General features: G+C 47.8%; 1 protein-coding gene across 12 annotated transcripts in view; it reads right to left on the bottom strand.

The window, feature by feature from the left end:
- Positions 1 to 11,924: 11,924 nt before the first annotated feature.
- CREM (cAMP responsive element modulator) overlaps positions 11,925 to 15,695 on the bottom strand; it is a 43,699-nt gene continuing 39,928 nt past the window's right edge. For 7 of the 12 annotated variants that reach the window (XM_040992598.1, XM_040992602.1, XM_040992600.1 and 4 more), the window contains one exon: positions 11,925 to 12,259. In XM_040992598.1, the coding sequence (XP_040848532.1) occupies positions 12,115 to 12,259 (145 nt within the window). In that variant the 3' untranslated portion in view covers positions 11,925 to 12,114. Of the gene's footprint in view, positions 12,657 to 15,695 lie in introns of all 12 variants that reach the window. The other 5 variants (XM_040992597.1, XM_040992599.1, XM_040992604.1 and 2 more) reach the window with 1 other exon arrangement.

The following is a 15,695-nucleotide window of genomic DNA, read 5'->3' as shown; positions in this document are numbered from 1 at the left end:
CATGTTCACATCAGTGTGTGTGACGTGCAACCCCAATGCCCAGGCTTTCACTGAGCAACAAGGAGGCACCAGGCAGGAGTGTTCCTGATGGCTCAGGACTCCAGAGCAGGGACTGAGCAGGCTGCATCTGAAACCAGGAGCTTCTTCCGGGTCTCCCACGTCAGTGCAGGGTGCCAAGCATTTGAGCCATCCTCCACTTCTTTCTTAGGTCATAAACAGGGAGTCAGATCAGAAATGGAGCAGCCTGGACTCGAACCAGTGGCCATGGGGGATGCCGGCACTGAGGCAGCAGCTTAAACACACTACGCCACAGCACCTGTGCTAACCCTCTTTTGCTTTCTTAGCCTCCGAGTTGCCCTTTACTGAAACATTCTGTTGCAAGTTGCAGGGATAGAGAACTCCCACACTGCCTTTCTCAGGAGCACACCTACTTCCTGCTAACTCATGCCTTCCTACAGGAGCATGCAGTTGGACGGGGGCTCCCCATGTTCCCATTTCATGGCTGTAAGTGCAGCAGCCTCCTTCACCCTAGCATACAAGCTGCCCATTTCGCTCTCTTTAAGGGTCTATGCTGGACCTCAGCAATGAAACGGGGAGAGAACCAAGAAGCAATCTTCTCTCCAAATTCCCACCAGTAAAAGGTTAAAAGGAGCACACATAGGGGTTTGCACTGAGGGGTGGCTGGGAAAGCTGCCGTCTGCAGCACCAGCATCCCATGGGAGCACCAGGTTGAATCCCAGCTGCTCCATTTCTGATTTACAGAGAGAAAGATCTTCCATTGGCTGATTCACACCCCAAGTGGCCGCAATGGCCAAAACTGAGCCGTTCGGAAGTCAGGAGCCAGGAGCTTCTTTTGGGTCAGCCATGCAGGTGCAGGGTCCCAAGGCTTTGGGCTGTCCTCCATTGCTTTCCCAGGCCACAAGCAGGGAGTTGGATGGGAAGTGGAGTAGCCGAACATGAACCAGCGCCTATATGGAATCCCAGCACATGCAAGGATTTAGCCACTAGGCTATCACACTGAGCCCTCTTGTGTACTTCTAATGTTGTAATATTTAATGTCCTTGAGGAGTCATGAATAATTCAGCTATTTGAGATTCATGTGGAAAGACATGAGGGTTGGGCCCGGCACGATAGCCTTGTGGCTAAATCCTCATCTTACATGTGTCAGGATATCATATGGGTACCAGTTCATGTCCTGGATACTCCACTTCCCATTCAGCTCCCTGCTTGTGGCCTGGGAAAGCAGTCAAGGATGGCCCAAATCTTGGGACCCTGCCACCCACATGAGACCCAAAAGAAGCTCCTGGCTCAGCTATGGCTGTTGTGGCCACTTGGGGAGTGAACCAGTGGATGAAAGATCTTTCTCTCTGTCTCTTTTCTCTGACAATTTGCCTGTCCAATAAAAATAAATAAATCTTTAAAAAAAAAAAAAGAAAGAAAGAAAAAGAAAAAAAGATGTGAGTCTACAACACTGCTCAGCATCCCTAGGAGAGGTGGACATGGTGCCATTAAGATGTAGAAAAGAGAAGTTCTGGGGCTTTCCAAACCAGATAAAGGTACTTAGTAAGGTAGAATAGTCTCTAAGCTGTCTCAGGTACATCAGACAGGCGGGGAAGGACCAAAGTGGCTTGTAACTAGACTCTCTGGGGACCTTTCAGCATCAGGAGATTGCATGCAAAGTTAGGAATGATGCAGTTTTCTGTTTGGGAGGAATTCGTCCACAGGGAGCAAAGCAGTCCCAATGGACACCTGGCCCTGCTCAGGACACCACCATGGGTGCTGAGTGGCTTCCCTGTACTGGCTGCTGGAGGGAACAGCTAAGCTGGCAGGTGACCTTTTTAGCTGCTCTTGCCAGCCATGAACCACCTGGGCTTCTGCAGTTTGATACATGGGAAGATGAGAATCAAACCAAATGACAACTTGCCTGGAGTGGCCCTAGACAGCCTTCCCGGGAGATGGAAATGTTCCAGGTAATGGCCATCAGCCTTTGGCTCGCTCCACTGGCTCCAGATTATGCAGCTTTCCGCTTCCAATGGTGTACACATTGCCCACAGACTCCACTGCGTTCCCAGGCCACAGGCAGGGAACTGGATGGGAAGTGGAGCAGCCAGGACATGAACCAGCATCTATATGGGATGCTGACACTAACACAGGATTTAGCCATTGAGCCATCATTCCAGGCCCAGACTGATTCATTTTTGTTAAAGTTACTACTTAGCTAAAATTGTATTTTTGACCTGACAGTAATGTATTTGGTCCAAATAATTCATTGTTTTTGCAAATAACTGTATACTTGGTATACTTGCGTGGGTGAAATCCGTAGTCACAGGGTTTCTTAATCTGTCTCCTCCCCCATAATTTACCTGAGAATACTCCCTACCCTGGGGCTAGCACGAACGTGACCTGGAGGAGAGGAGGACACTGCTTTGTCCCCAAACACGGCCACTTGTTCCTACGTTTGGAAAGACAAACCATCGGTTCTTTATATGGACTCCTGGTGGCTCAAAGACAACAGGGGGCTGTAGAAATAAGTCAGGTAGGGCTGGGGCTCTGACCTAAGGGAGAGCCAGAGAAAGGCTACTTCTATACCACAGCTTAACATCAGGATGTGAAAACGTGCAGGGAACTTCTGAGATGGAGACAGAGAGAGGAGCATCAAAGTGCAGGATGTAAAATCAAACAGACACAGGGCAACTTGCGGCATTTTCAGTCCAGCTAGCTTCCTTCAGTGGAACACTTAGCTACTAAAAAGCGTGCTGCTACATTTCACAAAGGAACAAACCCAACTGGCAAACAAACATGAAAAAATGCTCAAGTTCCCTGGCAATAAGGGAAATCCAAATTAAGACATCAATGAGGTACCACCTAAAGCCAGTAAGAATGGCTCACATACAAAAAACCACCAACAACACTTGCTGGCGAGGATGTGGTGTGTCAGGAGCTGTGTTCTCTAGCCACACTGAAGCCATTTTGAATATACAACTATGGGCCAGTGGAAAACCCCCGGCTGGCTAGATGCTTGGGAAAGAAGTTATGAAACTAATCACACGCTTAGCTTTAATTGTTTCTAGCAACTGTTTCAGAATGTGATTTATGCTGTACCTGCCGACTCCTTGTTACTGATTACCTATGCTATTGTTGATATGCTGGTTACTATTGTGGATATGGTGGCTGCTCAAGAACAATCCGTCTGGAGACCATGGCCTGCATCCCAGTTTCTCCTTTCCTCCCTGAGCCTTAGTTACTGAAGAATATAAAACCCCTCAATTAAAATCAATGAACTGACAGCTTGATCAGACATCCTGTCTTGCTGTCGACTCTTTGTGTCTCTTGTCCCTTCATTCTCTCCTAGGTTGGTCGCGACCCCCGTTGACTGTCCTGCTGGACGGGACACTGGCGGGGCTGCAGGTGGGTGCAGTCTCTATGGAAATCAGTATGGAGAATACTCAGACAACTGAAAATCTGCATACCATATGATCCAGCAATAGCACTCCTGGGAATATACCCAAAACACCTGCTACACCTACATGCACCCCATGTTCATAGCAGCACAATCAATAATTGCAAAAACTTGGAAGCAACCAAAATGCCCATCAACAGAAGACTGGATAAGAAAGCTATGGTCGGGCCTGGCACCGTGGCCTAGTATCTAAAGTCCTCGCCTTGCACGCCCGGGATCCCATATGGGCGCTGGTTCTAATCCCGGCAGCTCTACTTCCCATCCAGCTCCCTGCTTGTGGCCTAGGAAAGTAATGGAGGACAGTCCAAAGCTTTGGGACCCTGCCACCTGTGTGGGAGACCCGGAAGAAGTTCCTGGATCCTGGCTTCGGATCGGCATAGCATCGCCGGCCATTGCGCTTACTTGGGGAGTGAATCCTCGGACGAAAGATCTTTCTCTCTGTCTCTCCTCCTGTCTGTAAATCTGACATTGTAACAAAAATAAATAAATCTTAAAAAAAAAAAAAAAAAAAACGAAAGAAAGCTATGGTTCATTTACTCCATGGAATACTACTGAGCTATTAAAAAAAAAATGAAATGCAGTTCTTAGTGGCCAAATGGGCCCAACTGGAAGCCATTATGCTAAGGGAAACGAGCCAATTCCAAAAGGTTAGATACTACATGTTTGCCTTAATTTAAAATGAAATGATGTCAATATAAAAAATAGTACCTGTAAATTGTAATATTAAAAAGCATGCTGCTCTGCCATGTTTTTTTTTTTTTAAAGATTTATTTTTATTGCAAAGGCAGATATACAGACAGAAGAAAAAACAGAGAGGAAGATCTTCCATACATTTGTTCACTCCCCAAGTGGCCTCAAACAGCCAGGGCTGAGACAATCCAAAGCCAGGAGCCAGGAGCTTCTTCCAGATTGTCCACATGGGTGCAGGGTCCCAAGAATTTGGGCCGTCCTTGACTGATTCCTCAGGCCACAAGCAGGGAGCTGGATGGAAAGTGGAGCAGCCAGGATATGAACCCATGCCCATACGGGATGCTGGCGTTTGCAAAGAGAAGATTAGCAAATTGAACCATCATGTAGTGTCCTCACTACCATTTTAAAAGATCACAGGGTGTTCAGCTGTGGAGCTGGAGCGAAAGGAGCCTCCTGCAGCATGGCTGCTGTAGGTAGGGGGTGCCCCAGCCAGGCCAATCCAGTGCTGGGGACTCAGGCTATGGTCACTGCTGCCAAATGGCGACCAAGTCCTAGGCGATTAAAGGTCCGAGAGACTTCTTCCCTCAGGGTAAGTATACCAGGAAGGAAGCTTAGGAACTGGATTAAGGCGCTGACTCTGCCCTGCCGCTAATCATCCTGTGGCAGGAAGAGCCAGGGCAGTGTCTGGCCGTGGGACTGGGCAAGATGAGACTCTGCAGCCAGGCTGGACCCAGTGCTGGGGACTCGGGCCATGGTCACTGCTGCCAAATGGTGACCAAGTCCTAGGCTTTAGCCGCTAGTGTGCCTATTTGGCACCAGGCTCTGTGTGCTGGCTGCCTGGCCGCAAGCTCTGGGGTCTTTAGGGTATGTAACTGCTGCCTAGGGACAGCCACGGATAAGCCCAGTGTGAGCGTAGGTGAGGGATGAATCCTAGGTGACTCTCAGTGACTGGAGAGCATGGAAAAAGGACTGGGCAGGGGTGGCTAGACAGAATGACACCCGCCAGTATGTGTGTGGGCTGGATAGTAGCGTTGGTTGAGTTGAACTAGGCTTCAATGCCCATTGACAAGTACCAGAGCTAAATGGGATGTGGGACAGACTGAACAAGCCTGAGGTACAAACTGGCATGCATGGGAACCAGGGTAGGAGGCAGGTCTGGTGGGGGTTATGGGAAGTCACCCCGACTGGGCTGCAGCTCCCACTAGTTTGTGTGAGAACCAAATATGAAGTGGGTAGGAGCGAGCTGGACTACAACACCCATTGGTTCAAGTGGAAGACAGGGCTGGAAACAGAACTGACCCAGCAATTGCAATGACCAGAATGTGCCTAAGTTGATTGGGGCAACGGACTGTGCCAGATCCTGTACCAGCAAGTACGCACAAGAATTGGGTCTGGAATCACCTCAGATGAAGTTTCTCTGGGAATCCCTCCAACTGAACTGCTGATCTCAGAGCCCCAACCATGGAGAGACTATGTCAGCCAGTGGATTCTGACTAGATTTCATTGTGCTTGGAAGGGCAAGATTGGCAGCAATTCAGACCTGTTGAACTATCAAACTTGCTTGAGCAGGACCCTCGGAGCACGCCCCACATCAGGGATCCAGGATGGGTGGGAAGCTGGACTGGGCTTCTCCCTTTGTTTCTCCCCTGACCCCAGATATAGAAAAAAAATATGTATATATTAGTGTGGGTGCAAGGGTCTTACCCACTTTCCTGTAACCATTTGTGCCCTAATCTACTGTGTAAGATTATCAAAATAAAAATATATTCAAAAAATAAATTAAAGAAATAAAAGGTCACAGTGTAAGTCTCAAGGCAAGCCTGTCATGGGTCTGTGGGCAGTCAGGGCTGCTCAGAGCTTGCCAGACGCCAAGAGCAAGGAGCATCTGACATTTCAAGTCCCAGCTGCCCCACTTCTCCTCCAGCTCTCTGGGAAAGCAGTGGAGGACGGCTCCAGTGCTTGGGCATCTGCACCAACATGGGAGATCTAGAAGAAGCTCCTGGATCCTGACTTGACTTGGCCCAACTGTGGCTATTGTGGGCAGTTGAGGAGTGAACCAGCAGATGGACGATCTCTGTCTCTTTCTTCCTTTGATTGAGCCTTGCTAAATAAATAAATAAATAAATAAAAGCAAATCTCATCCCTGGTTTTGTTAAAAGTCACTTGTTGTAGAAAGCCTTAATTGCAGGCATCTGGTGTCTTTCTGAAGGTGGTCTGGCCTCAGGACACCAGTTGCTCTCTTGGCCGGGGGTGGGGGAAGGGGTGAGTATTGGCTTTTCAATCCAAGGTTTCCAGCTATTCAGTCCACAGGAATGATCACTTTCTCAGGCTGGGTAAAACTTCGGTTCACGGAATAAAGAGAAGTGTCATGGTGGTCCCGGAAGATCACTACACTGATGAAGCAGTCTGGGAGCCGCATTTCCAGTCTCTCCGTTGGCAAGACCTGTGGATGTTTAATTAGCCTGCAGTGTGGACAGCTCTTCCAGTTGAGCGCAGCCATCGCTCTGATCTATCCAGTAGCTACTCCTTGAACCCAATCATCATTTTCCTTCCTGTTGGCGATTTTACAAGCCAGAGAAGACAATGTGTTTTTGTATGTTAGGGCAGGAAGCATGTGGGTGTCGGTCATCTAAGCACTTTGGACCACAGTGGTCCACCTATCCGCTCTCAGCCAGGGGTCCCAGGCTGCCTGAGAGCCACAGGGCAGAGACCCTCTGGCTCAATTCTATGTGGGTCCCAAACTCTGGCACCAGTGGGGCCTGGCTGTTAAGTCCTTTCACCTTTCTTGGCCTGCAGGACCGGAAAAGCAGCAGGCTGGCTTGGGTTATGCAAATGTGGTATAGTCCCTGATGCAAGGTAAATGGCTCCTGTTATTTCTGATTTCTGATTGGTCCATCCATGTCTCCATCCACAGCTGAAGTCTGCCTGGTAGGCTGCCGGATGGCTTAGAACACAAGATCACCCTCTGAGGTCAGGGGGAAGAAAGGTGCATGGGGAACTCTCGTGCTTAAGTCCTTCTCACTCCACCCCAACACCGGAGCTGGACCGGGAAACAAGAGCCTGATCCGTAAAGGGACGGGGCAGGTGACCAGCAGCCTAGATGCCACAACAAGAGGGTTGCTTCACTCTGCTCACTCACCTGTTGCATCTAAACCTCAATCATGTAAAAAAAAAAAAATCAAATGAATTCATTTTAAGAGAGAAGGTCTTTTAGGACTGGTGTTGGGGCATAGTAGGTTAAGCTGCCACCTGCGATGCCAACATCCCATTTGGGTGTTGGTTCAAACCTTGGCTGTTCCACTCTAGAGCCAACTCCCTGCTAATGCACCTGGGAAAGCAGCAGCAGATGGCCCAAGTGCTTGGTCCCCGGCACCCATGTGGGAGACCCAGATGGCGTTCTGGGCTCCTGGCTTTAGCTTGGCGCAGGCTGGTTGTGACCATTTGAGGATTAAATCGGGATAGAAGATTTCTCTTCTCTGCCTCTTAATTGCCTTTCAATTAAATAAAAGGATCTTTAAGAAATAAATAAAAGTTACACCTTCCTTAAGACAGAGAGGGAGGACTAGAAGCAAAATCTTTTTGGTTCAGGATTACTCAGGATTTGCTTGGTTTCTCCATAAAGGAGCCAATAGGCTTTCTGCTTGTCTGACTCCAGTCCCAACACCTGCTGCTTATTCAGTTATTACCCAGCAAAGCTGCAGGCCTGAATTCTTCCCCAAACAGGAGGAACAGAGGACAAATGAAGCACGGACCCAAGTTCGTCTATGGGGGTGTGTGTGTGTTCCAAATAACACACCCAGGCTCTACCTTGGTTGTTTCTCAAAATAATTTTTTTAAAAAAGCTTTATTTATTTTTATTACAAAGTCAGATATACAGACAGGAGGAGAGACAGAGAGGAAGATCTTCTGTCCGATGATTCACTCCCCAAGTGAGCGCAATGGCCGGTGATGCGCCAGTCCGAAGCTGGGATCCAGGAACCTCTTCCGGGTCTCCCACACAGGTGCAGGGTCCCAAAGCTTTGGGCTGTCCTCGACTGTTTTCCCAGGCCACAAGCAGGGAGCTGGATGGGAAGTAGAGCTGCTGGGATTAGAACAGGCGCCCATATGGGATCCCGGCACGTTCAATGTGAGGACTTTAGCCGCTAGGCCACGGCGCCGGGCCCAAAATCTTTTTTTTTTAATGAAAGAAAAAATATCTGTAAACAAAATCTGCCTTCTAAGATGAGCTGAAAATAACAAGCACATACTGGATTTGAGCAAGTACAATCTAGCATCACAGTCACAAGGCAAGCCTTCTCCCCATTTATTGGTTCCCATCCCCCCTCGTGAACAAGCAGCTCCTTGCCCACCACACAGCTGCCCGTGGCAAACAGGTCTCCTGGAGTACAGAACGTACTGTAATCCAATCGCCTTACGCTGCAGAATACGTTGAAAATGGTTAAATGGATAACTAGGAAATGCGTCCATGGGAAAATAAATGTGTATGGGGGAAAGCCACCCACAAAAGCATAAAGATGAAAATGCACCATGCCCTAGGAGTTCAGAATCAGAGTTTTGTTTAAAAAGACCTCTGAAAAAAGACAAGTGATGTTTAAGTTCCTGAACACCATGGCAACCTGCCACAAACACCCTGGAAGTCTTTACATCATCATGTCCGTGGGCCCCTTCTCTGCTTACCTTGGGCATAAAAAAACAAATAAAATAAAAAATTTAATTGCTTTTGGCAAAGACTAGAGAAAGAGTGCTGGCTTACAGGGCAACTATTCTTTTTAGAGGCGGGCTTTAGGAAGCACAGGAAGCAATGCCTAGTGGACGAACATAAGGGAGGGTGGTCTGAACAAAACAGGACAGGTGTGGCTGAGCAAGGAACGAGGCCTCCGGAAGCTAAGCCACCGTCATTCCCCGCTGACGCTAAGAAAGGTGCCTTTTGTCTTGTCTCTTCTCATGTGACTTCCAGTTACCAGTGGGGACCTAGCTCAACAGGACAAACTTAGATGGCATGAACCCATGTTGGGAGAGCAATCGCTGCAGTTACCCAACAGCCCACATTTCCAAACTTTGGGGATTTAAACAGAGATAGGAATACAGTGGTAGCTGTGGTTTCAATACACCGGACACATGGTGTTCGCACAAAACTTCCAGCTTTGCCACCGGTAGGGAAAGCGAGAGGTTGCAGGCTGAGTCTGCAGCGAGGCTCCTGGGAAAGCCGGCAAGTGGCGCTGTTTTGGTAACGGACGCTTGGTTTCCGGGACCAGCTAGAAGGGCAGTGAGAGACAGTTTCTCTGCTCCAAGCCCAACGCCTCAGCACCAGCTGTCCCTAACTTCCGGAGCTCATCCTGCTCGTGGCAGACATTGGCAGCTGTCTACGCCATCCTTCCAGGACCCCTGTTTTAGTCAACGCTGGTGGCCACACACTTCCACAGAGTAACGTTACAATGGCCACTTGACCAGTGGGATGGGGGGCGGGGCTATTTGCAGGAGATGAGCGTCCCCCTAAGCTGCCCCTTACTCTTAAATCAGGGCAGGAAGGTGGGGGCGGCGTCCTTTCCATCTTGGGCGCCCAGAATTGAGGAAGCAGCCTCGGCGAGCCGTGGGAGAACCGGCGGACAGAGAGCAGATGAGATGGGGTGAATCTGGTCACGACGCCATGGCCGAGTGAGTGCTCAGCTCGCAGCCCTGGCATTTCCGGCTTCCTGGGCTCTTCCTTTCGTGAAGAAAATTCCCAGTGCGTTTTGGAGGCGACTCCCGTTCTTTGGCATCTTCCTCTGAAATGTTGCAGCCTATCCTGCAGCGATGTGTACAGGCCCGGCTCTTTTTTTTTTTTGTTCTTTTTCAATGAAACCACTGCAGTTTCTCCCCAGGTCTCACTAGTTCCAGCTTTTTGGAGCGGCAAGCCTGCGCTGCACCCCCTGTCCAGAACACCCCCACTTCCTCCCTCAGGGCACGGGTGGAAATCCACCTGCTGATCTTGTGTCCTAGAACTTGCTCCAACTCCTTTTTCTGAACCTCGTGGCAGTACCGGTGCCTTCTTTTTTATTTTTATTCTTTTTTATTGGAAAGTCAGATTTACAGAGAGAAGAAAGATTTTTCATCCTCTGGTTCACTCCCCAAGTGACCACAATGGCTGGAGCTGAGCCGATCCAAAGCCAGGAGCCAGGCACAAGCAGGGAGCTGGATGGGAAGTGAAGCAGCCAGGACACGAACTGGTGCCCATATGGGATCCCAGCGCATGCAAGGCAAGGACTTTAGCCACTAGGCTACTGTGCCGGGCCCAGCACTGACAACCTCTAACCTTCCTGATTTGCTGATTTTTGCGCCTGCTCTGAGTACACAGCTAAAGGGCAGAGACTGAGAAATGGGTACAATGCATTGCTCCCTTTCACCTGAAGCTCGGGGCATGCTTTCCTCGTCTGATTTCTGAGGAGAAAAGGCACAGATTGGGAGCTCAGACTCTGAAGGAAGGACTGGATATTCTTAAAGTCACAGCCTTGAGTTACAGTTACGGGGAAAGAACCATGATGCCATGGGGAAGCAGCAGGTGCATACCATACCAAACAGCCCCCTGCTTTTGTACCTCCCTGGACACGCAGATGCTAGGGGTGGGAGGAGGGAGAGAGAAGGGGCATTCTGAGCAGAATGCACAGCGGGGGCCTTGCCCCTCCAGTGGGCACTCCACGGACAGCACGCCTTGCGGTCAGGTGCTAGGCTCATCCCTTGAGTCTCTCCAGTGAAACCAGTTGAGATAGAGATGCTGCAGGTGGCATCCCCTCTCCCACGGTAAGGAACTCCGCCTGGACACACTGATAGGGGAATGTTGTATCTAGCATGGACTTAGATTCCCAGCCGTGGATCCATTTAGCTGCTCTGAAAGGCAAAAGCTAGCATCTTTTTTTTTTTTTTTGCTTCAAAACTTCTTCAAGTGTTTGGTTAAAACTCAAAGCAGAGACCACAAATGGGCAGTCTCTGAGCTGGGACTGGCTCTGAGGAGGTGCTGTGTGGCACACGGGCCGGGTCTGTGATGACTGGCCTGCTGTGTGTGCGTGAGAGAGAGAGAGAGAGAGAGAGAGAGAAAGAGAGAGAGAGAGAGGGGGGGGGGGGCTCCAGGGCCATCCCTCTGCTGTGACAGCGGAAAGAGCATGGGCAAGGACCAGGATCCAGAGCTGCAGCGGCATCCTAGCAGGCAGGCAGTGCAACAACAGTAACAGGGGCTTCACTTGCCACAATAGCGGAAGTGCACTGTCATCTTCGTGAACTAATATGAAACCAACACTAAGAATTTCTGCATATCACACAATAAGAACTGCAGTAAATGTTGTGATATTCAAATGAGCACCAAACGCTATAAAGTACAATTGACAGCAAGGGTTCTGTTAGAGACTCTCTTCAACTATGGATGTCAAGGGCAGAGATATTATAACTATATATATATATATATTCTTTTAAAAAAATAAAGCTACTCCTGTAAAAATCTGCACATGCCGTCAACTCCTTTCTAAGCTGCTCAGCTTCCTCATGGTTCAATCCTGAGGAATGTATGTGGTTTACTTTTATTGTACTATTGTTACGCATGCTCTTTGATCATCCTTTCCTAAAATGATGTTTATAAAGACCTGTAAAACTTTTTTTTTTTTTATTGCATAGGACACGCTTCATGACACAGAGATTGGGAACTGCAAATATCCAGCACTGGAACAAGTTTTACAAATATTTCATTTTAACAATCTGTTACATACTTTTTTTGTTTGTTTGTTTTACAGTTTGTCTCTTTTAAAAAAAAAAAAAAAACAACTGAAGTGAGAGCTAAGAGTCAACCAGGGGACCGTGAAGCGCTGAGGGAATGTGAGGGTTAGAGCGTAAGATGAATGATACAAAGGAGAAAAGCCATAATTCTTGCCGGCTCTGTATTGTATTTCCTTCAAAAGCAACTGTACACGTCGTGATCGATTCATGGTTAAACATCTCTGCTAGTCTGCTTTGGGAGAGCAGAAGTCTTTCAGGGTTTCCAGTTCCTCTATAAGCTTCTTGTTCTGAACTTCCAGCACCGCCACTCGGCTCTCCAGACACTTCACATACTCTTTCTTTCGACGCCGACATTCTTTTGCAGCTTCCCTGGAAAAAAAAAAGGAGAAGCAAAAGGGCAAAGAGAAACGTGTATGGCATGCTATGGACAGACAGGCTGGAGTTAAGCTCAGAAAGCGGGATTCCGGGTGCGTTCCCAATTCACTGTCACGCGCTAAGGCAAACTGGATTCTTAAGGGTCCCCCCGTGCCCCTTCCACGAGTCCACAGGGCAGGTCATAGGAGGGCTGCATCTCCTGCCTTGGTTAGGGTTCACAAGCAACAAGGTCCAAGCCAAAGACAGTTACTCTGCTTTATGGCAATAAAGATCTTTGAGGGCCTTGAGTTCCTCAATCAGAGTCTTGTTTTGGTTTTCAAGCACAGCCACACGGTTTTCAAGACATCTGACATATTCCTTCTTCTTCCTGCGACACTCCCGGGCGGCTTCCCTGGAACCAACACAAGGCAGATGACTACAGGAACAACCTCTTATCATCCAGATTGGCTCAATAAACTGCCCCCAAATGCCACAGCCAAGCAATCCTACTTGGAGTGTGTTTGTACAAAACCACGCCACAAATGTAACCAAGCACATGCCTTGGTGGACGATTGCCCTCAGACAACCAGAACAACTTGAAAACACAGTAAATTCAGGGCATACGTTCCGTGATAACAATGACCACAATTATATCCAGGAAGCTACAACAACAGGACACAGCACCAAGTAGAATTTCTATAAAAATATTTATGGATCCTTTCCATTCTCTTGATTATTCGTACGTGCCAGAAGCCACGTATTCCATCACAATAGGTCAATTGTATTGGATCAAAAAACAATTGTAAGAATTCAGCCTCAGAAACCTTAAATGTCAACGGTGGATTTTTTTTTAAAAAAGACTTAAACCTCAACAAACAAGATCAATCACAACTGTAACAACAGTTTAATGAACACAACACAGGTCAGTTACAGCTTACAATAAATAAAGCATGCATACTTTTATAAACCAAAATGAAACGGATACTGCTTCTGAAAAAAAGTAAGGAAGGAGTTACATAATGCTCAATAATTCAGATAATTTCAGCCCATGAATATGAGAACATCATGATTAAAATTATGAAAAGGGAGCTGCTGAATAACTCAAACGTGTATTATTTCCAAGATTGTAACCACAGACATGCATTTATAACAAATATACTGAGCTTTCAAGCATTGTGAGCAGGCCCAGAGGGGAGAGCAGACCAACAGGCAAAGCAACAAAGCCAAGTAAACGGGAGCTGAGCATTCCCACGCAGCATCCCACCAAAACAGAGCCAGTATGCCAGGGTGGAGATGGAAGCTGCTTCCCTTAACTCCTCTAGAAAAGATACTCTCTGATAACATCTTCATTTTGGACTCTTGCCACAATAACTTCCCCTGGCGGTATATTGCTACTCTTCACAGCAAAAAGGAAAGAAGAAACCTATATTGCAACAGATATTATCTCTCAAGTATACTTTGACAAAAGTAGTGGAGGAGACCTGAAGACCAGCTCCTATACTGCCGGTGTATATGGCCGTAATCCTGCGCTAAGCGTGAGGGCAGTCGTTGCATTTTTAGGGTAGGTGACTCCAATACTATCTGGACATCCCAACAAAGCACAGAAGATCGACCCTTACTCCCCAGCCAAGAGTAATGCTCTCGCCCTAGGAGTCCTCTTAGTTCTGAGCTTCTCAACTGGTTAACAATTTGAAAAAGAAGAACTTGACAAGGTAGTGATTATTTTTTATCTTGATGGTGCATGGGGAAAGGGTAAGAATAAATTCATTCGTATTTGCTCATTTGTCAGTGTGGGAATATGATTCAGCTGTCTTCCACAGAACTAAAAATAATTTATGAATACCAAGGTTCTCATAGTCAAACATCATATAGATTAACTATCAGACCCAGAAGAAAAGTGGTCATTCTACAAAGCAAATCACCATTAAACAAAACGTTCGAATACCTAATGGCGGTGCTGTGAGGTATTTGTTTGCTCTAAGTATCACTACCTTATATTTTATAACTGTATGTGGTATATATTTGTATATTACCAGAGTCAAAATGGCCCAAGCACAAAGCTCTCAAATGTACCAGTGGCTGGTACATTCCAAAGTACTCAGCTATGGAAAACACCTGTTTCTTCTATTAATAGTTAGCTCTGTTTTCAAAGCCTTGCTCTTGTCTAGATACATTCATATTCTCAGCATTCAGAGGAAAGCATAGAGCAAACAGGAAACGCTGACAGGACTAGAAAGACAGGAAAATGGTTGCAGAGGGCATTTAAGCTAGTGGACACGATGCTGGGTAAGACACCTGCGTCCCACCATGAATTGTAGGGGTTCGCTGCCAAGCTCCTACTTCCAATTTCCTGATACAGCAAGGCCACAGGAGGCAGCAGAGATGTTCCTGTTATCCATGCGGAAGACCCAAGCTGAGCTCCATGATCCCGGCCTCCGTGGGCATCTGAGGAGTGAACCAGCATACGGGAGCTCTCTCTGTCTCCTGTCTCTTCTATAAGTGGGGCTGACATTGTGGCTGGCAGTAGATTAAGCTGCTGCCTGCAACACTTGATCCAGCTCCCTGCCGATGCGCGTGGGAAAGCAGCAGCAGATGAATTACATACTTGAGCCCCTGCCATCCATGTGGGAGTCTGAGATAAAGCTCCTGGTGTTGGCTTCACCAGTGTGTCACTGAGAAATTTCTCCTTTGAAATCAAATAATTTTTTTTTCAAGATGTTGCTGTATTGGTAGAAATATAATTAAATATCTATTGTAGATGCTGGAGAGGAAAGACCTAAGAGATCTCTGATGTGCGAAGCGTGAGATGATGGAAGCCTTCATCCTTTGCATGAGGGCACGCTTCCAGTTCACACGCAGGTCTTTCCCAGCTGCCCTGGTGTCAGTGTCAGTGTCCGGGCTCAGGATCACAGACTGCTCGGCTACCGATCCTGGTTCTGGCCAGACTGAGCTCTACCATCTTAAAGAGCTTCCTGCTGGCCTCGGGTGAGCCCACTTCCTCCCTGTATCCCCATGTGAAGCTGTGTGCACAGGAGAAATATAGCACCTTAAGACCCATGGGATCTGCCTGGTAGGCCTGGAAACTGCAGCCAGCTTAAGGACTGCTCAAGCCCATCCCAGTGTGAGAGACTGCACAAGCTGACTTGCTGCTTCAAACACATCCTCATAGGGACACAGGAGAGTGCTTAAACTCAGCCCCGAGTTTGAGGGGGCATGGGAGCAACAATTCATGCAGGTGGACACCTGAACAATCCATTGCCACATAAACTATCTGTCCTCTTATTAACACTTCTTCGTGAGGTCACGATCGGCTGGGCGGCTCTGAGCTCCATTCATTCTGAAATCACGTTCATTTGTCCCAATTTCTAAAGGAAAAACAATGCCCCTCCCCTAAATAACATGCCAGCTCAATAACATTCTGCTTAAGGAAAATGGCATTTTATGATACGCT

Source organism: Ochotona curzoniae, unplaced genomic scaffold, assembly GCF_017591425.1.
Source record: "Ochotona curzoniae isolate NIBS_2020 unplaced genomic scaffold, NIBS_Ocur_1.0 contig_78, whole genome shotgun sequence".
NCBI lineage: Eukaryota > Metazoa > Chordata > Mammalia > Lagomorpha > Ochotonidae > Ochotona > Ochotona curzoniae.
Note: the sequence above shows the minus strand (reverse complement) of the source record. Positions and strands in the feature narration are given on the sequence as shown.